We start from the raw sequence: 27,893 nt of genomic DNA on the forward strand, positions 1-27,893 counted from the left end.
AAGTCCCGGCCACCAAATGTAAAACCCAGACTGAGTTCTGGGCTCCTGGTTTTGGCCTGGCCCAACCCCAGTTATTGTAATTATCTGGGAATTTGCTGGAAGACCAGCAAATGAAAGATCTGTCTCTCCTAAAAATGAAAATAAGTTTAAAAAATCTTTCTAGAGAAGCACACACACTACAGGAGTTGTGACTGAGAGCGAAGGACACCGTTCTAGCCTAGCACGATCACAGGGAGTTTCTAAGATGAGGAGGCAACAGGGCTGGGCTGCATGAAAGCAAGTAGGAAGCAGAGGGAACAAGTGCCAGTCCTAACAGAAGCATGAGCTAAGGTCTGCTGGGAGCTTGCTGTCCTGGGTGCAGTGTTAAACACTTCACAGGCAGTAGCTTGTTGATGTCTCACAATCTTTATGAAATCAGCGCTGTTATGTCAGATGAAAAACCTAAAGTCCCAGGGTGTTAAATAACTTGACTAAGAAAATCCAGGGGGCCGGTGCTGTCGTATAGCAAGTAAAGCCACCACCTGCAGGGCACTGGTTCGAGACCCAGCTGCTCCACTTCTGATCCAGCTGTCTGCTGTGGCCTGGGAAAGCAGTAGAAGATGGCCCAAGTGCTTGGGCCTCTGCACCCGAGTGGGAGACCTGGAGGCAGCTCCTGGCTCTGGATCAGCTCAGCTCTGGCCATTGCAGCCATTTGGGGAGTGAACCAGCAGATGGAAGACTTCTCTGCCTCTGCCTTTTTATAACTCTTTCTTTCAAATAAATAAATCTTTTTAAAAAAGAGAAAGAAAATCCAGTGATTGCCAGTGTTGGAGTTCAAACCCATATCTGTCTAACTCCAAAGTCTGCCACACCACGTGCACCAAGTGCTGGCGGGATGGCTTGTGACAAAAGTCTGCGTGTTATCCCACCAGGAGGCTGGGGAGTGTTGTAGCAAGACAGCCTCCCATGTCTCTGGAAGAAGATGGAGGTCCCCTGGGAAGACAGAAGCCCTGGACCCCGAGAAGTTCTGAAGGGAGCAGGTGGAAGCAGGAGCTGGAAAAGCCAAGAAGATAAACAAGCCAAATGAAGGCCAGCTGACAACCACTGGCGTTCACCTTAGATGCATGCAAATAAAGATCTGCCTCAAGTCCCAGTCAGCCCACAAAACACGTTAAGTGGCAACTGTGTGCCCAGCCCTGCTCCTTTTCTCACAGAGAGAGGCCACTCCCACAAGGGCGGTAACTTTTCTTGCAGATTTATGTTAAAGTCATATCTACAATTATCGCTTTTTCACTTTACTAAGTTTTATATATTTTTATTTTTTTTTAAATTTTTGACAGGCAGAGTGGACAGTGAGAGAGAGACAGAAAGGTCTTCCTTTACCGTTGGTTCACCCTCCAATAGCCACTGCGGCCGGCATGCTGCAGCTGGCACACCACGCTGATCTGAAGCCAGGAGCCAGGTACTTATCCTGGTCTCCCATGGGGTTCAGGGCCCAAGCACTTGGGCCATCCTCCACTGCACTCCCGGGCCACAGCAGAGAGCTGGCCTGGAAGAGGGGCAACCGGGACAGAATCCGGCGCCCCGACCGGGACTAGAACCCGGTGTGCCGGCGCCGCAAGGCGGAGGATTAGCTAGTGAGCCGCGGCGCCGGCCTAAGTTTTATATTTTAATGGTATTCATTTTTCACTTTGCTGGTCTACTTTGCAAGGGAGACAACAACAAATTAAGCTCATTTTTAACCTCAAAAGTTTTTGGCGAGACGCTTTTCTCCAGTGGGTGAATCGTGGGGCCGTATTTCTCCCCTAGCTATCAACCATGAGGCTCCACCAACACCTCTGCTCAAGGTATCGCTTGGGGGTCAGAGATGGAAACTCACACCCCGGCCAGCCTGCCCTTTGCTACCACCTAAGAAGACGGCGGCAAAGTCTGGAATTGGGGACATCCTCTAACTTCCTACATCGGTTGCAGCTGGGCCTCGGGGAGTCAACCCGCTTCCGAGCTGTGTACTCATGGGAAAGGGGAATTCAACTTCTCACCACTCTTGTGCAAGACACTCTGCCCCAACAGGCACCCTCCACCACCGCCGGGTCGGGATCTTGGGCCAAATACTTGGGTACGACTTAAGAGACTCGCAGAGCCACCCCCTTGCTCTCCTAAACACTGCCCAGTCAGCGGTTCAACGTCGTCGCTGGCTCAGCAATTCTCCAGGCGGGCTCACCCCGCAGGCCACTGCGAAAACACGATGACCCCAAAGGCCTCAGTGTGTAAGTGCTGGGGAAGGGGAGTGCTTTCGCGCTTAGCTTCCCTAAGCGTTACCCTGGGTCAGCACTTCGCTATGGCAGGTTAAAGAGGCTCTTACAGGCATACCATTCCGGAGGGACTTCCTCCTCCCAAACTACATGCCTAGCACAACGCGAGAAGAGGCGGCCCAAGCGGAGTCGAACCACTGCGGTTCTGAAAGCCCTATTTGAGCCCGCGCCGGAGCGCAGCTGACAGATCACTTCCCGCGCGCCCGCCATCAGCCCCCGGATTCCCGGAGAGGCCTCTCTGACCCTACACGACCGCCCGCTTCCAGCTTCCCCACGCAGACACCCCCTCCCCGAACCCTTAGGCCCAGGCCGGCCTCCATCATGGCCTTTCAAGGACCCTCAGCCCGGCCCCGCGGCTCACCCTCAAGCGTCTCGCACTGCACCAGGTTGAGGTAGTCCGCCTGGCTGAGCACCCCGGCCTTCAGGCCGCGCACTAGTCCCTCCAAGTAGCCATTGTCCACGTTGAAATAAAGCTCCGGGAAGAACGACATGGCTGCTGCGGGGGCGGCGGGACCGGAGAACCCCAACCGGCCGGTACGCAACACCAGCCCGAGATCAGCTGACGCGGCGCCCGCTGCGGGCTGTCAAGTGCGTCAGGTGACGCACAAGCGCTCACGTGACCAAGCAGGGCGGGGCTCTGAGGGGCGTCCGGCTTCCGGGTGGTTGCGCGCAGACGCGTTGCGCAGGTGGTGGGCCCGGGATGGCCCTCTGACGCCTGCGCACAAAGAGGAGGCCGGGCCTGCGGCGCCTCTGCTAGAGCCGCTTGCATGGCCGAGGCTGGCCGCGTGGTGGCGCCTGTGGCCGCGAGGAATAAGTGAGGCGCTCTTGCTAGCTTTCCCGGGTTTCGTGCGTCAGACACTACGGTGACGAGCAGAGAAAGGATGCGGGTGGGCGGTGTTTGTGCTTGGAAATATTTCACATTGCTGAATAAGCCTCCGCACAGAGGGGAACTGCGGCCTGGTGAGAGGTGGGCTTTGCTGGAGGTCGCGTGTCGAATTAGGCGCGGGCAGTCCCCGGAGCCCGGTGTTAACTCCGCACGCAACTCTGCTCCTGGCCGCCCCTGCATTTGTTGCACCATTGTCGCGGGCTAGAGTCCGGCTCTCCTCTGCTCTCCCCCGAGGCGCCTGGGACCTCAAAAATGCGCGTGTATGTGGCTCAGATGGAGTAGCCCAGACCCCAGGATAAGGGGGTGTGTGGTTTCCTGGGTTGGCGACACCCCCACCGCTGCCATGAACATCCTCCCCAGCCCCATTTCGACAGCCACTTTCGAAATAACCACAACGTTGGGATTGGTCCCATTCTTTATTGGCATTCCCTGCCCCCGGCCCAGCCCCACTTCGTCGCCGGCCAGCTAGGTGCGGCTGCAGGGGTTCGCGGTAGAGCCCAGTTTGCGGCAGTAGCAGAAGGCGTTGAAGAAGCGGCAGTAGCACGTGGCACACGGGTCGCAGCACGGAACCTGCTGGCCCAGACAGGACTCGTGCAGCCTTACGCAGCGGCGCGGGGAGCGAGGCTCGCGGTCTTGCGGGTCTAGCACCTGAACAGGTAGGGAAGCAGGAAAGTGAGCACCGGCCTCCAAGAGCAAGTCCAGGGACCTCCGCCACCGCAGCCAGGCAGGATGCGCACCGAGCCTGGGAAGTGGTGGTGGCGAGGGGACCAGGAGGCTGGGGAGGAGGGATGGCCCCTGATGCCCCCTGCAGAGACTGGCCACGTTTCCCCTTTCGCTGAGCTGTTACCTCTGTCAGGGCCTCGGCCTCCTGCAACAGAGCCTCTTCTGCCGGTTCTGCGTTCGTCACCTTCAGCGGGGCCTGAAGGCCCTGGCCTGGGGCAGAGGAGGTGAGGGCAGGACTCCCTCATGCACAAATTACCCGCCTCCCAGGGCTGGCATTGGGAAGGGGGAGAGAGGGGCTAACACCAGGTGGCCGATCTGTGGCCAGAGAGTATCCGGGCCCCCACCAACCCCACACCTGTGCATACTGACCTGGGAGCTGGGAGAACAGGGCCTGGTCAGGCCTTCTGATGCCCTCCAGTGGGGGCAGGCCCACCTGGGCCCCCTGCACAGAGGGCAGTGCCAGCAGCAGGGCACAGCTCAGCAGCACTGTGGTCAACATGGCCTGGTGCGGCAGGAAGACCCACCACTTAGTCCTCCTCCCCCGTGAAGTTCCCTCCAGGGGCCCAGCAAAAGGCCTCGGGGGAGCAGAAGTCCCCACCCACCCCAAGGACTTACCCCTGCTTGCTGGATCCTTGCCGACAGCATTCCCAGCCACCCCGGGGCCTCGGTTTATATGGCAGGATCTCATGAGGCACCCCCACGTGACAGCTCCCTGCAGAGAAAGGCCCTCCCCGCGGCGGGGGAGTACTGTTCGGGCCTTCCTCCTTGCAACCTGAGCCTTGGGGCTCTACAAGAGGGGTACCCATCTCCAATATGGGGTGAGCCAATTAAAGTGTGAGAACAAGATAGGGTGCCCAGGGCCCCTAAATGTCCACGGGATGGTGATCTAGGGGTGGACCAGGCTGGAGCCATTAGCAATAACGAAGCAAACAGCCCTGAGAGCCTAATTTAATTTGTGGCCCTGGAGCTGCTCACTTAGCCCCTACACGGTGTGTTTCCTTTGCTTCCAGGAACTGAGGTCGAGGGTGTGGACGGGGGTGATGGGATGCAACCGCTGCAGGGCAGGAGTGGGCTATGGACCAGACCCCAGGTTTCTCTGGATGAAAGAGGGGAGGAAAGAAGCCATGTAGCCAACTCCAGGCTGTCCTGACTGTGTCCCTGACCCTGTCTACCCTCCCCCTTCTCTCTGCGGGCTTCTCCCAAGACCCCCCACCTCTACTCCTGTCCCCAGACTCTTTCCGCCTAAGGTTCCTGGAAACCAAAGCAGCAGAACGGACTGTTCCCTGGGTGGGCAAGCAGCTCCAGGGTACAAAGCTTTCAGGCCGCCTGCCTCATTAGTGCTAATGGCTGCTCCCATCCACCCCGTGTGTCCGGCCTCTGCCCACGCCTGCTCTCATCAGTGCGAGGCCACGGGAGGACACACAGGACTCCACATGCCCCTGCCTCCCCTCCCCCTCTGGGGGGCTGTCTGTCAGCCACACCCATGCCCAAGTGGGTCGGCTTGGAGGCCCCACTGCACAAATTGGCTGGTCCCGGGCAGCAGGAGGAGGAGGAAGGGGCTGCGGGGGACTGTGGTCCAGGTTCCCACAGGCCCCTCTGGCCATGAGGATGCCTGAGAAAATCCCTCAGCCGCGGTGGCACCAGTTGCTACCATCTGGCAGTCTCTGGCCTCGCAGCAGCGGCAGCAATCGGTGTGGTGTGTAGATTGCATGGGAGCAGGTGCTCCTGGAGGGTGTGTCCAAGGCAGGCTTCTTCCCAGAATGCAGGTGCACTGGGTTGTCATGTGGTCATCTCAAGGTAACGGTCCTAGGAGCTCAGAGGGCCGTTGACTGGTGTCCATGATGGGGGCGAGAGAAGCAGAAGTCCCTCCGAGAGGCTAGTCCTCAGGAGCTCTGAATGGAGCCCTCGGAACAATCCAGCGAAGGGCCGGTCCTCTTTCCTCCCCTGGGAATGGCGCATGGGCTGTCTAGGTGACTCTGTCACAAAGCAGAACTGGGGTCAAGGCCTCTCTGTCAGCTGGCATCAGCCTTCTGCTCCCAGAGTGGTGCAGGATGAAGGTCTCAGGAACCCAGTGTGTCCCCATCTTGGCTGGGCCACCTGGGAAGGACACTTCCTCCAGTCCTTCCACCCTGGCCGTGACCCTGGAGATTCTGGCTGAAGGGGTGGTGGTGGTGAGCAGGACTGTGTGTAGATTTGAAGATGCCACAGGTGAGTTGAGGTGGGGGCTCTGGGTACCTGTTCCAGCCTCATCCACATTCATCCGGCAGCTCTCCACGTTCTGGGTGGGGTCTCCTACCCAGGCGCTCGCTGTCTGCTCACCCACAGAGCAGTGACTGTCTTGGCCTGGGTGTGTGCCTATGAGTGTATCAGCTCCTCCAACTGTGGTGGACAAGGGCAAAGGTCCTCATAGCCCTATCCCTGGTCACATCCAGTGGGGGAGATGGTCAGGAAAACCAATAATCAAAACTCAGTGGGGCCCTGTACTGTGGCGCAGTAGTTTAAGCTTTCGCCTGTGGCACTGGCATCCCATATGGGCGCCGGGTTCTAGTTCTAGCTGCTCCTCTCCCGATCCAGCTTTCTGCTATGGCCTGGGAAAGTAGTAGAAGATGGCCCGGGTGCTTGGGCCCCTGCACCCACATGGGAGACCAGGAAGTAGCTCCTGGCTCCTGGCTTCGGATTGGTGCAGATCCAGCAGTTTCGGCCACTTCGAGAGTGAACCAGTGGATGGAAGACTTTTCTCTCTGTCTCTCCCTCTCACTGTAACTCTACCTCTAAAATATAAATAAATCTTCAAAAAAAAAAAGTGAGTGGCAAGCATTTAGCTTCGTAGTTAAGACATCGGTTAAGATGCCCACTTCCTGGGGCCAGCCTTGTGGCACCATAGGTTAATCCTCCGCCTGCGCTGCCAGCATCCCATATGGGTGCCAGTTCTAGTCCCAACTACTCCTCTTCCAGCCCAGCTCTCTGCTGTGGCCCGGGAGGGCAGTGGAGGATGGCCCAGGTGCTTGGGCCCTGCACTCGCATGTGAGACCAGGAAGAAGCACCTGGCTCCTGGATTTGGATTGGCGCAGCTCTGGCCATTGTGGCCATTTGGGGAGTGACCCAACGGAAGGAAGACCTCTCTCTGCCTCTCCTCCCTGTCTGTAACTCTACCTCTCAAATAAATAAAATCTTTAAAAAAAAAAAAAAAGATGCCCACTTCCCACATCAGAGCACCTGGATTCTCACCCGGCTCCGGCTCCTGACTCTAGCTTCCTGCGAATGCACACCCTGGGACGCAGCAGTCACAGCTCAGTAGTTGGGTTCCTGCCACCCCCGTGGGAGACCTGGACTGAGTTCCCAGCTCCTGGCTCCCCTTGTGGGCATCTGGTGGACGAACAGCAGGTGGAGCTCTCTGTTTCTGTCTCCCTTTCTCACTCTCTTCCTCTACCTCTCTCATTAAATAAGTAATTTTTAAAACCCTATGGGATGACCAGGGAAGTATAAACATTGGACATTGGATGTTTGATGATATTAAGGAATAACTTTATTTTTTCATTCGTGATGTTGGCACTGTGGTCATGCTGCTTTAAAACACACCCTTCTAGGCTAATCCTCCGCCTAGCGGCGCCGGCACACCGGGTTCTAGTCCCGGTCGGGGCGCCGGATTCTGTCCCGGTTGCCCCTCTTCCAGGCCAGCTCTCTGCTGTGGCCAGGGAGTGCAGTGGAGGATGGCCCAGGTGCTTGGGCCCTGCACCCCATGGGAGACCAGGAAAAGCACCTGGCTCCTGGCTCCTGCCATCGGATCAGCGCAATGCGCCGGCCGCAGCGCGTCGACCGCGGTGGCCATTGGAGGGTGAACCAACGGCAAAGGAAGACCTTTCTCTCTGTCTCTCTCTCTCACTGTCCACTCTGCCTGTCAAAAAAAAAAAAACGCACCCTTCTTTTATTTATATAGCTACAAGAATAAAAAATTGATTTTGGTCATTCTTTAAAAAAAATACCCTTCACTTTTTGGTTACCGTGATAAAAGAAAGGTATGAAGTGAGGGATTTGTTTCAAAATAATCGAGGTGATAGGTCGAACGAATGAAACAAGATTGCTTGTAATTTGGTAAATGTTGAAGCTGGTGATGGGTACGTGGGCTTCATCCCCACTCCAGCCACTTTTGTGTGCCCACATCTAGCGTCTGTGAAAAGACTCCACGGACGCCTCCTTCTTCCAGCACAGTGTGGGTGATTTTCTGAGTCCAGAACCTCTCCATGTTCCCAGGACAAGGCTTGGTGGCAAGAGGGCCGTGGGAAATGTGTGGCATTTTCTGGGTGGAAGACTTGGGAGGCCTGGGGGGTACAGAGCTACCTTCCCTTTCCTCCCCTGGGGTTTCCTCAGCCCCAGTGGTGCTGTTCCCACTTTGTCCTGTGGGGGACAGAAGAAGCATGGACACACACTGCCTGTCCTTATCCAGCCAGAATCTGAAACCCAGATCCCCACCCTCCCTGCAGCACGGGGTTCCCGTGGATCATCTGGCGTGGTCCTCTCAGTCATTTGCAGAGGACAGCAGGCTGGCAGTGCAGGGTCAGCCCAGCAAGTGTCTCAAGCCCTCAGCCAGGGAGGTCTGTGGTTCATTCGTGTGTCGACTTGACTGGGCATGAGACGCCTAAGACAGCTTCAGTGTTATTTCTGGGTCTGTCTGTGAGGGTGTTTCTGCAGGAGGTTGGCAATTAAATTAAGCTGAGGACACTCCTCAATGTGAGTGGGCATCAGCCAACCCATTAAGGGCTTGCATGGAACAGCGAGGCAGAGGAAAGTTGAGCCGGCTGTCCCTGTCGGCAGGGCCTAGGAACTGGGTCTCTTGCGACCCTCAGGCTCAGGCTGGAGTCTGCGTCATCAGCTCTCTCAGACCGTCCCATTCACAGGACTCAATGCTTTATAGAAATCTCACGATCCATCTCTCCCCCAGCCCCTTGTCCAGCAGAGCACTGGAGGGCACTGCCATGGTTTAGCTGTGGTTTCAGTGTCTCCCCCAAGGATCCATGTGTTGAAGTTTAATCCCTATTGTGAAGGATTAAGAGGGGAAGGCTAAATCCCACTGTGTGTGTGTGTGGGGGGGGGTGATTAGGGTTAGCTGACGTCATCAGGGTGGGCCCTCATGACTGAATCCTCTGGCTTTGTAAGGAGAGAGACCAGAAGAGACACACACTCCCTGTCCCCTGCTGTGATGTCCTCCCCTGCCGTGGACCTCTGCTGGCAGGAAGACTCACCAGATTTGGGCCCTTAACCTTGGAGCAGAACCATGAGCCAACATCAGCCTCCTTCCTTTGTTTTATTTTATTTTTTTAATTTTATTTGACAGATAGAGTTAGACACTGAGAGAGACAGAGAGAAAGCTTCCTTCCGTTGGTTCACCCCCCAAATGGCCGCCACGGCCGGAGCTACGCCGATCCAAAGCCAGGAGCCAGGTGCTTCCTCCTGGTCTCCCATGCGAGTGTAGGGGCCCAAGCACTTGGGCCATCCTCCACTGCCTTCCCGGGCCACAGCAGAGAGCTGGACTGGAAGAGGAGCAACCGGACAGAACCCGGCGCCCATATGGGATACAGGTGCTGCAGGCGGAGGACCAACCAAGTGAGCCATGGCGCCGGCCCTGTTTTTTGCTTTTTTTTTTTTTTAAGATTTATTTTACTTATTTGAAAGACAAGGTTAGAGAGAGAGGTAGAGACAGAGAGAGCTCTTCCATTTGCTGGTTCACTCTCCAGATGGCCGCAACAGCCGGAGCTATACTGATCCGAAACCAGGATCCAGGAGCTTCTTCCTGGTCTCCCACATGGGTGCAGGGACCCAAGGACTTGGGCCACCCTCCACTGCTATTCCAGGCCATACCAGAGAGCTGGATCTGAAGAGGAGCAGCCTGGACTAGAATAGGCACCCATATGAGGTGCTGGCGCTTCAGGCCAGGGCTTTAACCCAGTGCGCTACAACCTCCTTCCTTTGTAAGTTATCCAGCCTTGGGTATTGCATGATAGCACCATAAATGCACCAACTCAGGCCCCAGGCTCTCTCCCGTGTCTGATCCATCCCCATAGGAGGAAGCAACCTACTCCCCATGGGATTTCAACAGCCCAGCCAAAGCTCCAGCAACAAAGTTGTTCTCGGACAGGAGCCAGCTGAACGACCTGAACGTGACTCTCAGCCTAGAATTTCTCTTTTCTGCTCAAGACCCAGCAGCTCTCCCACCTTCCATGACCAAAGAATGGAAGCTGCGAGAACTCTGGGCACAGACAGGGAGACCCTGCACAAGTCAGGGGTGCACGTGTGAAGCCTCCAGGGTTGCTGGCACACAGGCTGAGAATCAGATTGTGACTGTTCCATTCCGGACCAGTGTGGGAGCCACGGCAGAACACACCCATGAGAGATGGGGGAGGAGGCTGCAGTGCATGCTGGGACAGAGACTTCCCTCTCAGACTCCAAGTGGGTAGGTTCTACACCCCGCTGACAGCTGACCATGGGGAAGGTCCTTGGTTGCTGTTGTTTCTTTTTAAAGATGTATTTGTTTGTTTAAAGGCAGACTTATAGAGAGAGGGACAGACAGGCACAGAAAGAGATCTTTCATTTGCTGGTTCACTCCCCAAATGCTTACAACAGCCATGTTTGGGTCAGGCTGAAGCCAAGAGCCAGGATGGAAGGGTCCCAAGCACTTGGCCATCGTCTGCTACTTCCCCAGGCACATTAGCAGGGAGCTGGATCAGAAGCAGAGTAGCTAGGACTCCCGCTGCTGCTCTGATATGGGATGTTCACATCATAAGCAGCAGCCTAACCCACTGTACAACAACACTGGCCCCTCTTTTTTGAAAGAAAAAAAAATTTTTTTTTTGTTTGAAAGGAAGAGAGAGAAACAGACAGAAAGATCTATCTATTGGTTCACTTCCTAAATGCCCTCAATAGCCAGGGCTGGGCCAGGCAAAAAGCAGGAGCCCAGAACTCCATCTGGGTCTCCCACGTGGGTGGCAGGGACCCAAGCACTCGAGTCCTCATCTGCTGCCTCTCAGGGTGCACATTAACAGGAAACTGGATCTGAAGTGGAGCTGGGACTCGAGCAAGCCATAAAATGCTACCAGGAATTAATTTTCTAATGGCTCTGGAGGCTGAAAGTCCAAAACCGAGGTGTCAGTAGGCTTGGTTTCCTCCAGGACTTGCAAGCCAAGCTCTCTTGATTGGGCCTTCATGTGGCCTCTCCCTGGTGTGCATGATCCACGGTGTCTGTGTGTCCAAATGTCCCCTTCTTGTAAAGACACCAGTCATATAGGATTAGAGCCCACCCTGACTTAGGACCTCATTTTAATGTAATCACATCTTTCACGGTCCGACTTCCGCACACAGGCATGTTTACAGGTACTGGGGATTAGGGCTTCAGAGTGCGAATTTCAGGGGGACACAGTTCAACCCAAAACATTGGAGAGGTTCAGTGAAGAGCTGAGGACTCAGGCCCCCTCGGGACGTTCCAACCTCCTCCTCCGCCTCCCCTGGCGCAGCCTCACAAGCCCACCCTCCCCTCCTTCTCCAGGGTCTCTGCTGAGTCAGCCTGGTTACCTCCTCGTCTGCCAGTTCTCAGACGGGTGTCTCCTTCGTTCATGCCTGCAGTCAGCACGTGCGTAGCGCATCCCCACTCTCCCACCTCATAGGAATCAGGTCTGGGGGTGGAAGTGAATCCTGCTGTCTCTCCATTCTGCTCTCCGCCCATCTCTTCCCCCTCCCACAGCCAGAAGCATCTGCCTCGATGGACCACGTCGTACCTCTGCACAAAACCCACTCATGCTCCTGTCTTCCCCAGCCCTCAGGGGTAGTCCCAGCTTGGCACGTGGTAAGTACTTACCATATAACAGCTCTCTTGATAATAGTTATGTTAGGCTGTTTGTGGCAGTGACGTCAGGATGGGGTCCGCCAAGAGGGGAATGGCTTTTCTCACCACTTGGTAGAGCCAAATCATAAACTAAACTATTATAAAACGGGGGGTGGGGGGGCAGCGCCGCGGCTCAATAAGCTAATCCTCCGCCTTGCGGCACTGGCACACCAGGTTCTAGTCCCAGTCGGGGTGCCGGATTCTGTCCCAGTTGCCCCTCTTCCAGGCCAGGGAGTGCAGTGGAGGATGGCCCAAGTGCTTGGGCCCTGCACCCCATGGGAGACCAGGAGAAGCACCTGGCTCCTGCCTTCAGATCAGTGCGGTGCGCTCCAGCTGCAGCGGCCATTGGAGGGTGAACCAACGGCAAAAGGAAGACCTTTCTCTCTGTCTCTCTCTCTCTCACTGTCCACGCTGCCTGTCAAAAAAAAAAAAAAAAAAAAAAAAAAAAAAAAAAAACAGGGGGCTGGCGCTGTGGTGGAGTGGGTTAATGCCCTGGCCTGAAGTGCCGCCATCCCATATGGGCACTGGTTCTAGTCCCAGCTGCTCCTCTTCTGATCCAGCTCTCTGCTATGGCCTGGGAAAGTAGTAGAGGATGGCCCAAGTCCTTGGGCCCCTGCACCCGTGTGGGAGACCCAAAAGAAGCTCCTGGCTCCTGGCTTCGGATTGGCACAGCTCCGGCCATTGCAGCTAATTGGGGAGTGAACCATCAGATGGAAGACCTCTCTCTCTCTCTCTCTCTGCCTCTCCTCTTTCTGTGTAACTCAGACTTTCAAATAAATAAATAAATAAAACAATGAGGGCCATCTGGGAATGCCCCTGCTGTCAGTGTGCAGAGAAAGGCACGTGGCTGTGTTTCAGGGTCACGGGGCAGCCTGCCTCTGTGTCCTCTGTGGTGCCACACACCCTGCATAGCAGGATGGCCGTGGTAAGGATGAGCCTAGGCAGGGACCAGGCCTGCCTGGAGGAGCTGGGACCAGCAGAGCCTGGAGCCGAGCTTCCCTGCAGGCAGCATTGCAAGGGTGGGGGGGCATCCACCTGCACCTCATGTCAGGCCAGTAGACAGGTGGGCACCAAGGCCGACTCTTCACTTGCCTCTCAACTGTCCGGTTATGCTGAGCTCTGGGGAACCATCCAGAGCTTACCCGGAAGAGGATGCAGGGAGAAGGTGCTGTTGAATGAATGAGTGGATGGCTGAGCAGCTGATCGAGTGAAGGAAGAAATGGCGAGACTAAGGAGGGTGTGAGGGAGGGAGGGAGGGAGGGCCCGGCTGCCTTGCCAGGTGCCAGGTGAACCCAGGGTCGGTGGAGAAAGCAGAGAGAGCTGCAGGGGCTCTCGGAGAAATACACTGGTTTTGATTTTTTTTTAAGAAAAGATTATTTATTTATTTGAAAGGCAGAATGACAGAGGGAGAGAGAGAGAGAGAGACCTTCCATCCACCGTTTCACTCCCCAAATGTCTGCAATAGCTGAGGTGTACCCAGAACTCACCCAAGTCTCCCAAGTACTTGGTCCTCAGCTGCTGCTTTTTCTGTTCTTGGATTCCCTCCTTTCTGCAGTGAGCCCTTCCCACCCTCTAGGCCTCTGGTCATAAAGGGAGGGAGGCTGGGAACTGCAAGGGACTGGAATTCTGGTGGGGAGCAACTTTATTCCTAACAGCTATAAACTGGAAACCATCCAGACATCCATCAACAGGAAAACAGATAAATAAAGGTCTATTCATAAAAATGGAAACTACACAGCAATGAAGAAAGAATGAACTGAACACAACAACATGGATGAACTTCCTAGACATGATATGGAGTGACAGAAGCCAACTGTGGAAGAAGTGGACGTGGTGGGATCCCGTCTGTATGGCATTTGAGACCAAGCAAAACCACGATAAGCAGTGATGCAACTCAGAATAGTGATCGCCCCTGGGGAGCATTGCTGACAGAGGGTGAAAATGAGGAAGACTTCTAAGAAGTTGGGAGATTGGGGGGGAAGTGAGGAAGACTTCTAAGAAGTTGGGAGATTTTTAGATGTATTATTTTGAAAGGCAGAGAGGCAGACCGGCATCGCGGCTCAATAGGCTAATAGGTTTACTTCTTTCTTCTTCTTCTTCTTCTTCTTCTTCTTCTTCTTCTTCTTCTTCTTCTTCTTCTTCTTCTTCTTCTTCTTCTTCTTCTTCTTCTTCTTCCTCTTCTTCCTCTTCTTCCTCTTCTTCCTCTTCTTCCTCTTCTTCCTCTTCTTCCTCTTCTTCCTCTTCTTCCTCTTCTTCTTCTTCTACAGGCAGAGTGGACAGTGACAGAGAGAGACAGAGAGAAAGGTCTTCCTTTGCCGTTGGTTCACCCTCCAATGGCCGCCGCGGCCGTTGCGCTGTGGCTGGCGCACCGCGCTGATCCAATGGCAGGAGCCAGGTACTTATCCTGGTCTCCCATGGGGTGCAGGGCCCAAGTACTTGGGTCATCTTCAAATTCAAATTGTCTTACAGTATAAAAATAACTTAGTGCTTCATATAACTGAAAATGTCAGAGTTTGATCAAACACCTCTTGATTTTGTAAGAATTCAACTGCTTTCCTAGTACCCATTCTTCTTTCCTCCCCCAAGAAGCCTGTTTTGAGAGGGGCAGCGCCTAACCCACTGAGAGTTCCTGCTGTCCCTGGCATACACTCGTGACCATCAGACTTATGTTGGGGTCTTCTGGGACAGCTTTGCTCCCCTGGCCAAGATGTCTTACCTTTTTGCTTCTTTTCCCTCTACTTCCTGCCTGGAATGCGATTATAATGCTTGGAGCTGTAGCAGCCAACTTGCGACCATGAGGCTACAAACATGAGGACAGACTAACCTGATAGGGATGTAGACAAGACAAGTCGACCATACTTGGGTGGTATTGCAAAACTCTGGCACCAACCTTAGCTCATTCCCTAGCATCTTGTTACGGGAGACAAAGGCGTCCTAGGTTTGCTTACTTTCAGCCAAGCACATTCCCAAACAAGAGCCTTGTTTTCTTTACATCCAGTATCCGCATTTTTTCCCATAAGGAATGCTTCATGCTAAGGTTTTTTTCCTTTATAAACAGCTAAAGAATTCCCAGAAATTTTCCCACCTCCTTCCTGGAGTTGGCAAAGGGAAGCCCCAGCTCTAGATAACTTCCCTTTGACCCTGGAAGGTGGGCCCTCTTAGTGTTGTAGTAAAGAGAAGGGAGAACGGTCTGACCCCCCCCCCCCCGAATGAGCACTGCCATCCCCACTCTTCTGAAAGGACGGGCCAAGTTGCACAGCTGCCTGGATGCCACGGCTGGGTGGGCAGGTGGGAGAGGCTACACCCTGTTCTGACTTCTAAACCACATTATCACACATTTCCAGCATCATAAATAGACAGCAACCTCATATCTGTGGGCCTCCTGATGGGATGCAAAAATCACCAAGGCAATGGTCTTGCCAAAAATGTTTACCATGAATCTAATCTTTCTTTTTAAAAAGTATTCATTTGAAAGACAGACAGAGAGAGAGAGACAGACAGACATAGATATTCTAGCCACTGGTTCATTCCCCAACTGCCTGCAACAGCTGGGACTGAGTCAGGTTGAAGCCAGGAGCCTGGAACGCAGTCTGGGTGTCTCATGTGGATTCCAGGGACACAAGTACCTGCTGCCTCCCAGGGTGCATATTAGCAGGAAGCTGAAATCAGGAGTGGAGCCAGGACTGGTACCCAGGTACTCTGATATGGGCTGCAAGTGTCCCAATCAGTGTCTTAACCACTGTACCAAATGCATGCCCCATAAATATAATATTGAAGAAGCAACCAAATAAACCTAGACTATGATGGTAGAAACCTGGCCTGCACTCTTTTTTTTTTTTTTTTTTTTTTTTTGACAGTTATAAACAGTGAGAGAGAGAGAGACAGAGAAAAAGGTTTTCCTTCCATTGGTTCACTCCCCAAATGGCCGCTACGGCCGGCGCTGCACTGATCCGAAGCCAGGAACCAGGTGCTTCCTCCTGGTCTCCCATACGGGTTCAAGGGCCCAAGCACTTGGGCCATCCTCCACTGCCCTTCCGGGTCACAGCAGAGAGCTGGACTGGAAGAGGAGCAATGGGGACTAGAACCTGGAGCCTATATGGGATGCTGGTCCCATAGGGGGAGGATTAACCAAGTGAGACATGGCGCCGGCCCCTGCACTCTTTAAAAACAAACAAACAAACAAAAACGAAAAACCAGTGACATGAACAACAAACAGGCTGAGTGTGGGCCAAAAATTATTATTTTATTATTTTATATAACCTGATAATTCCAAATTCAAAAACCCAAAATTCTCCAAAATCTGAAACTTTTTGAAGGCTGGCATGGCACCACATGTGCACAATTCCGCACCATGAAACTTGTCTCATGTACAGACTTATTTTAAAATATTGTATAAAATTGCTCTCAAGCTGTGTATATAAGGTGTGTATGTCACAGAGCTGAGTTTTGTCTTGAAACTTCTATCCCAACCTCCAAGATAGCTCATGGTATATCTGAACATATTCCAAAATCCAAATCGCTTCTGGTTCCAAGCGTTTTGGATAAGTGATTCTCAACTGGCCTTAAAAGAGATTATGGAGAGCCGCCGCTGCGGCTCACTAGGCTAATCCTCCACCTTGCGGCGCCGGCACACCGGGTTCTAGTCCTGGTCGGGGCGCCGGATTCTGTCCCGGTTGCCCCTTTTCCAGCCCAGCTCTCTGCTGTGGCCAGGGAGTGCAGTGGAGGATGGCCCAAGTGCTTGGGCCCTGCACCCCATGGGAGACCAGGAGAAGCACCTGGCTCCTGCCTTCGGATCAGCGCGGTGCGCCAGCCGCAGCATGCCCGCCGCGGCGGCCCTTGGAGGGTGAACCAACGGCAAAGGAAGACCTTTCTCTGTCTCTCTCTCTCTCACACTGTCCACTCTGCTTGTCAAAAAAAAAAAAAAAAAAAAAAAAAAAAAGAGAGAGAGAGAGAAGAGATTATGGAGGCTGGCACTGTGGCTCAATAGACTAATCCTCCACCTGCGGCGCCAGCACACCGGATTCTAGTCCTGGTCGGGGCGCCGGAATCTGTCCCGGTTGTTCCTCTTCCAGCCCAGCTCTCTGCTGTGGTCCGGGAGTGCAGTGGAGGATGGCCCAAGTGCTTGGGCCCCTGAACCTGCATGGGAGACCAGGAGGAAGCACCTGGCTAGCTCCTGGCTTCAGATCAGTGCGGTCCGCCGGCTGCAGCAGCCATTGCGGGGTGAACCAATGGAAAAGGAAGACCTTTCTCTCTGTCTCTCTCACTGTCCACTCTGCCTGTCAAAAAAAAAAAAAAAAAAAAAAAAAAAAAAAAAAAGAGAGAGAGAGAGAGAGAGATATTAGGGAGACACAACCAAATGCCACACACAAACTTTGCTTGCCTCCTAACATAAAATGATAAAACACCATTTTAGGGACAAGTGGAGTTACTCCTGAGTTGCTGCGGGCTTTTGTGGATGTGATAATGGTGTTACAATTGTGTGGAGCAATGCTTGAGGGTTTCCCTGCTGTTGGCACTTGGGGCCGGATATTCCCTTCTGGAGGGATTGTTCAGCAGCATTTCCAGTCTCTTCCCACTAGGTGTCAGTAGCACCCTCCCCGTTCAGTTGCGGCACCCAGAAAATGAGAAAATGGTTTGAATTAGGCAGTGGGGGTGGTTGCATAACATTGCGAATATTCTAAAAACCATTGGACTGTGCACTTTAAAATGCTTACATTTTAAGTTTTTTTCTCAATAAAAAAAGTAATTTAAAAATTTCTCCAGGGCAGGAGTCAGCTTAGCAGTCGATAGTAGTGAGCCGCGGCTCACTAGGCTAATCCTCCACCTTGCGGCGCCGGCACACCGGGTTCTAGTCCCGGTCAGGGCACCGGATTCTGTCCTGGTTGCCCCTCTTCCAGGCCAGCTGTCTGCTGTGGCCCGGTAGTGCAGTGGAGGATGGCCCAAGTGCTTGGGCCCTGCACCCCATGGGAGACCAGGAGAAGTACCTGGCTCCTGCCATAGGATCAGCGTGGTGTGCCGGCCGCAGCGCGCTGGCCGCAGCGACCATTGGAGGGTGAACCAACGGCAAAGGAAGACCTTTCTCTCTGTCTCTCTCTCTCTCACTGTCCACTCTGCCTGTCAAAAAAAAAAAAAAAAAAGATAATAGTTAGGATGCCTGCACCCTGTATCAGCGTGCCTGGGTTCAATCTCAGCTCCACTTCAGATCCAACTTCCTGCTAATGTGCACCCTTGGAGGCAGCAAGTGATGGCTCAAATACTTGGGTCCCTGCTACCCACATGGGAGACCCAGATTGGGTTCCAGGCTCCTGGCTTCAATTTGACTCAGACCCAGCTGTTGTAGGTATACAGGCGTTTGGGGAGATTTGGAAGATCTCTCTCTATCTATCTATCTATTTCTCTCTCTCTCTCTCTCTCTCTCTCTCTATCTTTATCTCTATCTCTACCTCTATCTCTTTCTCTCTGCTCCCATCCTCTCCAAGGCTGTCCTGTACATGTTTGTCCCTTGCTATCCACTGGAGTATGGAAAGGCACCCCAAGGACAGGCGTCCACATGGCTGGATGCAAATGATGAGCCGTCCTTTGTATTTCAGGGAAGAACTCTTTCAAACACCATCAGCAGGTTCTTTAGCTCTTGTCTCATCAGCAGGTAGAGCTATGTCCCCCCTCCTCGAATATGGACTCTGTCACTGACCAGTAAAAGATGTTTGGAAGTGACACAGTGCCAATTTCTAGAATAAGGTCTTAAAAAATCTAGCATTGTTACTTCTTGTGTGCTGGGGATTCTTGCTCTTGGAACCCATACACCGAGCTATGAGGAAGCCCAAGCACCCATGGAGAAGAAACAAGACAGTACCAACGTGAAAACCCCCTGAGTGAGTCATCTCGGAGGTGGATCCTCCAGCCCCAGCTGATGCTTCGTGGAACAGGGACAAGCTGTCCCTGCTGAGCTCTGCCTGTTTTGTAGGTTTGTGAGCAAATTAAATGATTGCTGAGGTTTTAAGTCACTAACTTTTGGAGTGGGTTGTTTGCAGCAACAGAAAACTGATGATTCTACCCTCCTCCCTGGGGCCTCAGGCTTCGGAGCCAAGAACCAGGCCAGCTCTTTAGGCCCTGGAGCTAGGACCAAGCTCAGCACTTGTTCCTTCAACTAGTATTTATTGAGTGGCCATCAGGAGTTGGACATTATGTTAAGGGCTAGGAGGGAGGGTTTGTTTTTTCTGTTTTGTTTTGTTTTTTGATTTATTTATTTGAAAGGCATCCCAAGGACAGGAAAAGAGTGACAGAGAGAGAGAGACAGAGAGAGAGATTCCATCCCTTGGTTCACCCAGCCGAAGCCAGGAGCCTGGGACTCCATCCAGATCTCCCATCAGCTGTGGCAGGGGCTGAAGTGCTTGCGACATCTTTCACTGCTTTCCCAGGTGCATTAGCAGGCAGAACTGGTGCCCATGTGGTATGCAGGCTATGTCTTAGCCCACTGCACCACAACGCTGGCCCCAGAATGGAATAAACCAAGTAGAGCGCTCTGTGCCCTGTGAGCAACTCAGTTACAGCAATGACAGGACTGTCCTCATCGTGAGACGTGAGGGAGGTTGTTCTAAGCTGAGAGCTAACTCAGGAAAGGGAGGTAGCCATGCAGAAAAATCAAGGAAGGGGCAAGGGGAACAACACATGCTCATTCTGGGCAAGATTGCCAGGTTTAGCAAATAAAGGTAGGAGTCGCCAGTGCAATCGGAATTTCAGATAAAAAACAAGTATTGTGGGGGCAGGTGTTTGGCTCCGTGATCAAGATGATGCCCACATTCCAAATTACAGTACCTGGGTTTGAGCCTCAGCTCTATTTCCAATCCCAACTTCCTGTTAATGTGCACCCTGGGAGGCAGCAGGTGATGGCTTCTGTCCCTGCTACTATGTGAGAAACCCAGGTGAAGTTTCTGCCTCCAGCCTCTGCCCCCATCTAGCCTTGGCTGTTGCGAGCATTAGGGGAGTGAACCCGCAGATAGATGGTCTGTCTCTCTGCCTTTCAAATAAATAAATAGTTTAAAATCTAACTATTTGTTTTAGTACAGACATATGTCCCATGCAGTACCGGGGACATACTGATACTAAAGATTTATTCGTTATCTATCTGAAATGCAAATTTAAATGGAGTTCTGTATTTTATCTGGTAACCCACGCTCTGGAGTTGTGGGGCGAGAAAGAGAAACTTGTGATTTCAAGAGCAAGTTCAGGAAGCTGGCTGTGGACCAAGGCAAAACAGTGCAGAGCAGGAAAAGTAAGACAAGAACAAAGTGACAAAAGGCCGGATTGCCAGGTTTCACTTTGGAATTTTACTGAGAATCTAAAGAGACACTGGCAATCTTTCTAGGTACTGGTTAGAGTACTGGCTGCTCTACTTACCAATCCAGCTCCCTGCTAATCTGCCTGGGAAAGCAGTGGAAGATAGCCCAAGTGCCTGGGCCCCTGCCGCCCATGTGGAAGACCTGGAAGAAACTCCTACATCCTGGCTTTTGCCTGGCCCAGCTCAGGTCACTGCAGCTATTTGAGGAGTGAATCGGTGGATGGAAGATGTCTTTGTCTCTCCCTCTCTAACTCTGCCTTTCAAAATAAATACATTTCTATAAAAAACCCAAAGAGGAGTCTCAGAGGGGTTGAAGCAGAGGAGTGACACAGTCAGATTTGTGGTTTATAAAGATATTCTGGGGGCCGGCATTGTGGTGTAGCGGGTTAGGCCACTGCTTGGGATATCTGCATTCCCTATTGGAGTGCCACTCCCAGCCCCTGCTACTCTGCTTCTAATCCAGCTCCCAGCTGGGAAAGAAGAGGTGATGGCCCAGGTCCTTGTCCTTGAGTCCCTGTCACCCATGTGGGAGACCCAGATGGGGTTCCAGGCTTCTGGCTTCAGTCTGGCTCAGCTCTGGCTGTTATAGGCATTTCAGGAGTGAACTAATAGAAGGAAGCCCCCTCTGTCTGTCTGTCTGTCTCTTTTTTCTCTCTCTCTGTCATTATGCCTTTCAAGCCAATCTTTTTTAAAATCAATTCTGCTGGCCGGCGCCGCGGCTCACTTGGCTAATCCTCCGCCTGCGGTGCTGGCACACCAGGTTCTAGTCCCGGTCGGGGCGCCGGATTCTGTCCCGGTTGCCCCTCCTCCAGGCCAGCTCTCTGCTCTGGCCTAGGAGTGCAGTGGAGGATGGCCCAAGTCCTTGGGCCCTGCACTCCATGGGAGACCAGGAGAGGCTCCTGGCTCCTGGCTTCGGATCAGCGCAGTGTGCCGACCGCAGCAGCCATTGGAGGGTGAACCAACGGCAAAGGAAGACCTTTCTCTCTGTCTCTCTCTCTCTCTCACTGTCCACTCTGCCTGTCAAAAAGATAAATAAATAAATAAATAATAAAATCAATTCTGCTTTAAATTTTCAAATCAATTATTTTTTTTTCAAAAAAAAAATTCTGGAATTCAGATATATTTAATGAATTGTTCAAGACTCATAAATGTTGGAAAGAATCACCATCTAGACCTGAAAGGAACACACAGGAAGGGTGGTGGTTTTCAAATACGTCCACAGAATTTTTGGTGTTCCTCCTTTGAGAAGGGAGAGCTAAATCCTCCTATGCCTGAGTGTGGATTGGACTTGGTCAGTGCTGTGGTCTGGACATGGCTTCTCCCCCAGTTTCATGAGCTAGAAGCTTGGTTCCCAGTGTGGCACTGTTGAGGTGGTAGGGCCTTTAACAGGTGGCCAGGGTGGGCATTTGACCTAGCGGTTAAGACCCTGCTTGGGATACCTGCAACCCATGTTTGAGTGCCTGAGTTCAAGCCCTAGCTCAGCTCCTGATTCCAGCTTCCTGCTGATGCACACCCTGGGAGGCAGCAGATAATGGCTTGAGTTCTTGGGTTCCTGTTACCCACATGGAAGACTTGGATGGAGCCCCTGGCTCCTGGCTTCTACTTGGCCCAGATCTGACTGTTGTGGGCATTTGGGAAGTGAACTAGTGGGTAAAATTTCTCTTCTCTCTACTCTTCTTCTTTTTAAAAATATGTATTTATGTATTTGAAAGTCAGAGTTAAAGAATGAGAGGGATAGACAGAGAAAGATTTTCCATTTACTGGTTCACTCCCCAGATGGCTGCAATGGCCATGGCTGGGCCAGGCCAAAGCCAGGATCCAGGAGCTTCTTCCATGTCTCCCACATGGATGCAGGGTCCCAAGCTTGTGGGCCATCTTCTGCTGCTTTTCCTGGGCCATTAGCATGGAGCTGGATAGGAAATGGAGCCCATATGAGATGCCGGTGCTACAGGTGGTGGCTTTACCCGGTCATGTCACAATGCCAGCCCCTGTCATTCTACTCTTCAAATAAATAAAAATAAATAAATAAAAATTAAAAATAAAAGAAGTGGGGCCCAGTGAAGGCTAGTTAGGTCTTGGGGGCTCCACCATCATGAGAGGCTGGATTTGTTCCTGCGAGATGAGGGTGCAGTAAACGAGTGTGCCCGGCCCCTCCCCCGTCTCTCCTGCTTCCTCTACCATGTGACACCTCTGAGCTCTGTCTCTCAGCTGCTTCTGCCATGATGCTGTCTACCATGCTGGATGCAGGCAGACACCCTCTAATTAAAAAAAAAAAAAAAAGAAAGAAAGAAAAATTGTTGCTGTTTAAAAGGCAGAGAGTCATAGAGAGATCTTCCATCCACTTGTTCACACCCTGCCGGCAACAGCCAGGGCTGAGCCAGGCGGAAGCCAGGAGCCAGAAGCAAACCAGATGTCTCCCACATGGGTGGCAAGGCCCCAGACACCTGAGCCATCACCGCTGCCTCCCAGGGTGCACATTTTAGCAGGAAGCTGGATTAGAAGTAGAGCTGGAACTGGAACCCAGGCACCGCGACACAGGACATGACTTTGCTGCTGTCAAAATGCCCACCACCCTCCTGATTGCAATTTGGTGCCTTGGGCCAGCCCACCCAGCTAAGTCACTCTCAGGTGCCTAACCGTCAGAAAGGGTATGAGATAATAAATGTCACTTTAAAAAAGGAAGGGGTGAGGAGGAAAGGAAGGAAGGGAGAGAGAGAGAGAGAGAACTCATTCCATGCTGCCATTTGGGATGCCCACAGGGGAACCAGAGAAAAAGCTGTGTGGTGGCAATTTCTGCCTCTGGGAGGCCTGCCGGGAATAGACGGCTCTGGAAAGAGTGCCCTCCTCCATGCTCCCAGAGCCCCTGCGAATCCCAGCCCTGCAATGCCCACACTCATTGCGTGGTTTCCACAAGTCAGTGAGAATGCTGGTGGACTTCCCCCACTGTGTGGAAGAAAGGACTGAGACCTAGAACCATGGCATGAACCCCACCCTGCCGTTGTCTAGTGTAGAAGACCTTGGGACAAGCATGTGGTGCAGGAATGTTGAGAGGGTATAAATAGTTATGGCAAGGGGCCGGCCCTGTGGCACAGTAGCTTAATCCTCTGCCCATGGCGCTGGCATCCCATATGGGCACCGGTTCTAGTCCCTGCTGCTCCTCTTCTGAGCCAGCTCTCCATTAGAGCCTGGGAAAGCATAAGATAGCCCAAAGGCTTGGCCCCTGCACCTGCGTGGGAGACCCGGAAGAAGCTCTGGCTTCAGATCAGCACAGCTCCAGCCCTTGCAGCTATCTGGGGAGTGAAGCAGCAGGTGGAAGACCTCTCTCTGTCTCAAATAAGTAAATAAAATCTTTTAAAAAGAGAGATTAATGGCAGGAAGATGGAGAGGTGACATAGGGAATGGAACCAGCTGCAGCATGTGGACAAGAGTGTCAGCCGGCAGGGCTCCACCATGGATGCCTCTTCCCCTGGGGGTAGGGAGGGGAACCCTAGGGTCCAGTGCAGAATTCCTGCCTCAGAGGCAGATTCCATCTGAGACAGGAAGAGGCAGAGTAGGTCTCCGACAACTCTGCTGATCCCTCCTGGAGGATTATTGGGGGAGTGTGAATTTTTATCTTATTTGAGAGGCAGAGGGAGAGAGGTGTTTGTCCCGTTTACCCTCCAAATGCCTACACCAGCCAGGGCTAGGCCAAGCCAAAGGCAGGAACCAGGAATTCCATCCACATCTCTCCCATGGGTGGCAGGGACCAAATTATGTGAGCCATCTGAAATTGGGAGCCAGAGTGTGATTCCAACCCAGGCACTCCAACATGGGATGCAGGCATCCCAAGCCACCTCTTAACCACTATGACAAATGCCTGCCCCCTCCTAGCCCTCCTGACCAACATCTATAGGGAGCCTTGGGACCCTGGACACCTCAGGGCAGACACTAGCCACAGACACTTCATTGGAGAACACCCGCGAGGGCAGAGTGCCTCTGCTCCAGCTGTGCACAAACACACACATTCCCAAGGTGTGGTGCTCACACCGGCAATGAAAGCCTACCTCAGGGACTTGTACGGATGTCACTTCGGCCCTGCCCTTTTTTTTTTTTTTTTTTAAGATTTATTTATTAGTTTATTTGAGAGGCAAATTATAGACAGAGAGGTCTTCCATCTGCTGGTTTATTCCCCAGATGGCTAGAGCTGAGCTGATCCGAAGCCAGGAGCCAGGAGTTTCTTCTGGGCCTCCCATGCAGTGCAGGGGCCCAAGTACTTGGGCCATCTTCCATGGCTTACCCATGCCATAGCAGAGAGCTGGAGCAGAAGAGGAGCAGCCGGGACATGAATTGGCACCCATATGGGATGCCGGTGCCACAGTGCCAGCCCCAGCTGCCAGAGTTTTAATAGAGACTCAAGGTGGCTTGGATGTGCCTGAGCTTAGCGAATCCCTGCTCCAACCCATTTCTAACTCTAGAGCCCAAAGCCTTCCAGCTATAAGACTGTGCCTGAGACCTGGGGGCCAAGGGAGTGGGGAGGGGGCGTCCCTGGGAGTTCCAGAGGCAGAGGAATAAGATGCCTGACACTCAGCCCCAGGGGACACCAATGGGCACTGGCAGTGAACCCAGTGAGGAGCAGAGCCCATTCCTTCATTCAAGAACTATTCCCTGAGTGCCTACTGTGCACTGGGGCCTGGTGCACATGCTTAGGGCTTACTGCGGGCCTGGAGGTTGAGGGGGAAGGGTTCACATTGGGGTTGGGAGAGAAAGGGAAGCTGGCATTAACTTTCCACGCCCATGCAACCAATCTCTCTGCCTGCTGGAAAGGGGATTAAATACCTCAAGAGTTCAAAGGCAATACCCACAGGTGCAGTGGTGCAGAGACAGCGTCACTCCCTGATCCGGATAAAACAGCCCAGCTGCTGGTGTGTTCCGGCGGGATGGGTACACTCAACGCTTGGTCTTCCCTCAGGCCCTCCTATGCCCAAACACCCTGGAGTCCCCTCTGGCTCCATGAAAGTAACCATGAGCGCCCATCCAGCCCAGATGTCCCCTGCAGCACAGCCCATGCTATGATGGGAAAGAGTGGGACCCTTTGATTTGCAACACTGGGGCAGATGCAAGACCCAGAACCCCAGGAATTATGCGGCTTCCAGCTCCATAGATGTGGTTACCACCTGTAATGGTACACCGAGGCCCCCTTGCTGGAAACCACACACGGCCTTCCACCTGGCAGACTCCCGCGAGGACAGCGCTGGTCCTTTCCACTGTTGTTTATGCCACCTTTTTCCTAGCCTGCCCTGACTTTTGCCCTTTTAGAAACATGTTATTGGGGTGGATATTTGGACACTACATCCCATATCAGAGCGCTTCGGTTAAGTACCAGCTCCGCTTCTGATTCCAGCCGCCCTCTAATGTGTACCCTAGGAGGCAGCAGGTGATGGCTCAAGAACTTGGGTCCCTGGGGCAGACATTGTGGTCCAGAGGGAGATACCTGCATCTCATAACAGATTTCTGGCTAGGTTCCCAGTTGTTCTGTTTCTGATCCAGCTTTCTGGTAATGCACCTAGGAAAGCAGCAGAGGACGGCCCAAGTGCTTGGGCCCCTGCCACCCACATGGGAGTCTTGGATGGAATTCCTGGCACCTGGCTTTGGCCTGGCTCAGCCTTGGCTGTTGTGGCCATTGGAAAATGAACCAGCAGATGAAACATCTCCCTCCCTCTCTCTGTTACTCTGCACTTCAAATAAATAAATCTTTAAAAAGAAAAAAAAAAGAAACTTACTTTGGTCCCTGCTACCCCATGGAGACTCCGATTGAATTCCTGTACCTGGCTTCGGCTTGGCCCAGTCCCAGCTGTTGCCAGTATCTGGCAAGTGATCCAGCAGATGGAAGATATTCTCTGTCTCTTTCTCCCCCTGTCTCCCCTCCCCTCTCTCCCCTCCTCCACCTTTTAAAAATATAAAAAATAAATGAATTTTTTAAAATAGTTTCTACACAGGCAAAAATGCTCTGTGCTGCCTGAAGTCTGCATACTACTTCCCCTTGGGTGTAAGTACTCAGAAGAACGCAGGAGTGGTACAGAGCTGGGGCTGGTGCTAGTTACGTGAATGTGTGCTCAATTAGGGACAAGTGTGACACACGTGCTTTTCTATGCACTCCAATAACATCAAAAATAAGAACAAAAATATGAAAATATTCACATCCATAGGAGCATAAAATAAGATCTTTGGGTTTTTCTTTTTTAAAGGCTTATTTATTTTTAGAAAGTCAGAGCTACAGAGAGGGAGGGAGGGAGGGAGAGACCTTCCATCCACTGGTTCACTCTCCAGATGGTCACAATGGCCAGGGCTAGGTCAGTCTGAAGCCAGGAATCAGGAGCTTCATCTGGGTCTCCCACGAGACTGATAGGGGCCCACTTGGGCCATCTTCTGCTTTCCTAGGCCATATGCAGGGAGCTGGATTGGAAGTGGAGCAGCCGGGACTTGAACCTGGTGGTGTTGCAGGCTTGACTTGCTTTGCCACAGTGCCAGCCCTAAGAGGATCTTTTTTAAACTTTTTTTTAATTATTATTTATTTGACAGAGTTAGCGAGAGAGACAGAGAAAAAAGTCCTCCCCCCGTTGGCCCACCCTCCAAATGGCCACTGCGGCTGGAACTACACCGATCTGAAGCCAGGAGCCAGGCCCCCCCACCCCGGTCTCCCATGCTGGTGCAGGAGCCCAAGCACCCAGGCCATCCTCCACCGCCATCCCGGGCCACAGCAGAGACCTGAAGAGGAGCAACCGGGACCATAACCCGGCACCCACATGGGATACCGGCGCCACAGGAGGAGGACCAACCAAGTGAGCTATGTGCCGTCCCCCTTTTTTAAACTTTTTTTTTCTATACTGATTTCCATGTATTTGAAAAGCAGCCCGATAGAGAATCTGAGAGAGAGAGAGAGAGAGAGAGAGAGAGAGAGAGAGAAAGAAAGAGGGAGAGAGAGAGAGAGAGAGAGAGAGAGAAAGAAAGAAAGAAAGAAAGAAAGAAAGAAAGAAAGAAAGAAAGAAAGAAAGAAAGAAAGAAAGAAAGAAAGACATCTTTCATCTGCTGGTTCATTCCCCAGGTACTCACAACATACAGGACTGGATCAGGCTGAAGCTAGGAGCCAGGGACTACATATGGGTCTCCCACACAGGTAGCAGGAACCCAAGTACTTGAGCCATCACCTGCTGTCTCCCAGACATATTATAAGGAAGCTGATTTGGGGCCTGTGTTGAGGCACGGCAGGTTAAGCCGCCACCTGCAATAATGGAATCTCATATTACAGTCCCAGTTTGAGTCCCAGCTGCTACACCTCCCATCCAGCTCCCTGCTAATGAACATGGAAAGGCAGTGGAAAATGGCTGGCCTACATGGTTCCCTACCACCAATGTGGGAGACCTGGATGCAGTTCCAGGCTCTTGGCTTCAGCCTGACCCAGCCTTGGGCCATTGTGGCCATCTGGGTAGTGAACTAGCAGATAGAAGATCTCTCTCTCTCTCTTCTTCTTCTTCTTCTTCTTTTTTTTTTTTTTTTTTTTTTTTTTTTTTTTTTTTTGACAGGCATTGTTAGACAGTGAGAGAGAGACAGAGAGAATGGTCTTCCTTCCGTTGGTTCACTCCCCAAATGGCCACTACGGCCAGTGTGCTGAGCCGATCCAAAGCCAGGAGCCAGGCACTTCCTCCTGGTCTCCCATGCGAGTGCAGGGCCCAAGCACCTGGGCCATCCTCCACTGCTCTCCCGGGCCACAGCAGAGAGCTGGACTGGAAGAGGAGCAACTGGGAC

The 27,893-nt window shown here is 52.7% G+C and overlaps 2 protein-coding genes and 1 long non-coding RNA gene across 3 annotated transcripts in view; 1 reads left to right on the forward strand and 2 right to left on the reverse strand.

The window, feature by feature from the left end:
- The window catches only part of ATP6V0D1 (ATPase H+ transporting V0 subunit d1), a 46,793-nt gene extending 43,773 nt beyond the window's left edge, over nucleotides 1-3,020 (reverse strand). Inside the window, exon 1 of the mRNA XM_002711614.5 lies at nucleotides 2,653-3,020. Within this exon, the coding sequence (XP_002711660.3) occupies nucleotides 2,653-2,782 (130 nt within the window). The 5' untranslated portion in view covers nucleotides 2,783-3,020. The remainder of the gene's footprint in view (nucleotides 1-2,652) is intronic.
- Nucleotides 3,021-3,579: 559 nt separating this feature from the next.
- AGRP (agouti related neuropeptide) lies at nucleotides 3,580-4,522 on the reverse strand. The gene is made up of 3 exons (XM_070062609.1): nucleotides 4,270-4,522; nucleotides 4,025-4,110; nucleotides 3,580-3,825 (listed from the first exon to the last, which is right to left on the reverse strand). The coding sequence occupies exons 1-3, from the start codon at nucleotides 4,397-4,399 to the stop codon at nucleotides 3,643-3,645; spliced, it is 399 nt and encodes a 132-aa protein (XP_069918710.1). The 5' UTR covers nucleotides 4,400-4,522; the 3' UTR covers nucleotides 3,580-3,642.
- LOC127491331 (uncharacterized) lies at nucleotides 3,701-27,081 on the forward strand. Its single transcript, XR_007919966.2, has 3 exons — nucleotides 3,701-3,833; nucleotides 11,633-11,734; nucleotides 26,670-27,081. It is a non-coding gene; the product is annotated as an uncharacterized lncRNA (long non-coding RNA).
- The last annotated feature ends 812 nt before the right edge of the window (nucleotides 27,082-27,893 follow it).

The sequence above is a fragment of the Oryctolagus cuniculus genome, chromosome 18 (assembly GCF_964237555.1).
Source record: "Oryctolagus cuniculus chromosome 18, mOryCun1.1, whole genome shotgun sequence".
Taxonomy (NCBI): Eukaryota; Metazoa; Chordata; class Mammalia; order Lagomorpha; family Leporidae; genus Oryctolagus; species Oryctolagus cuniculus.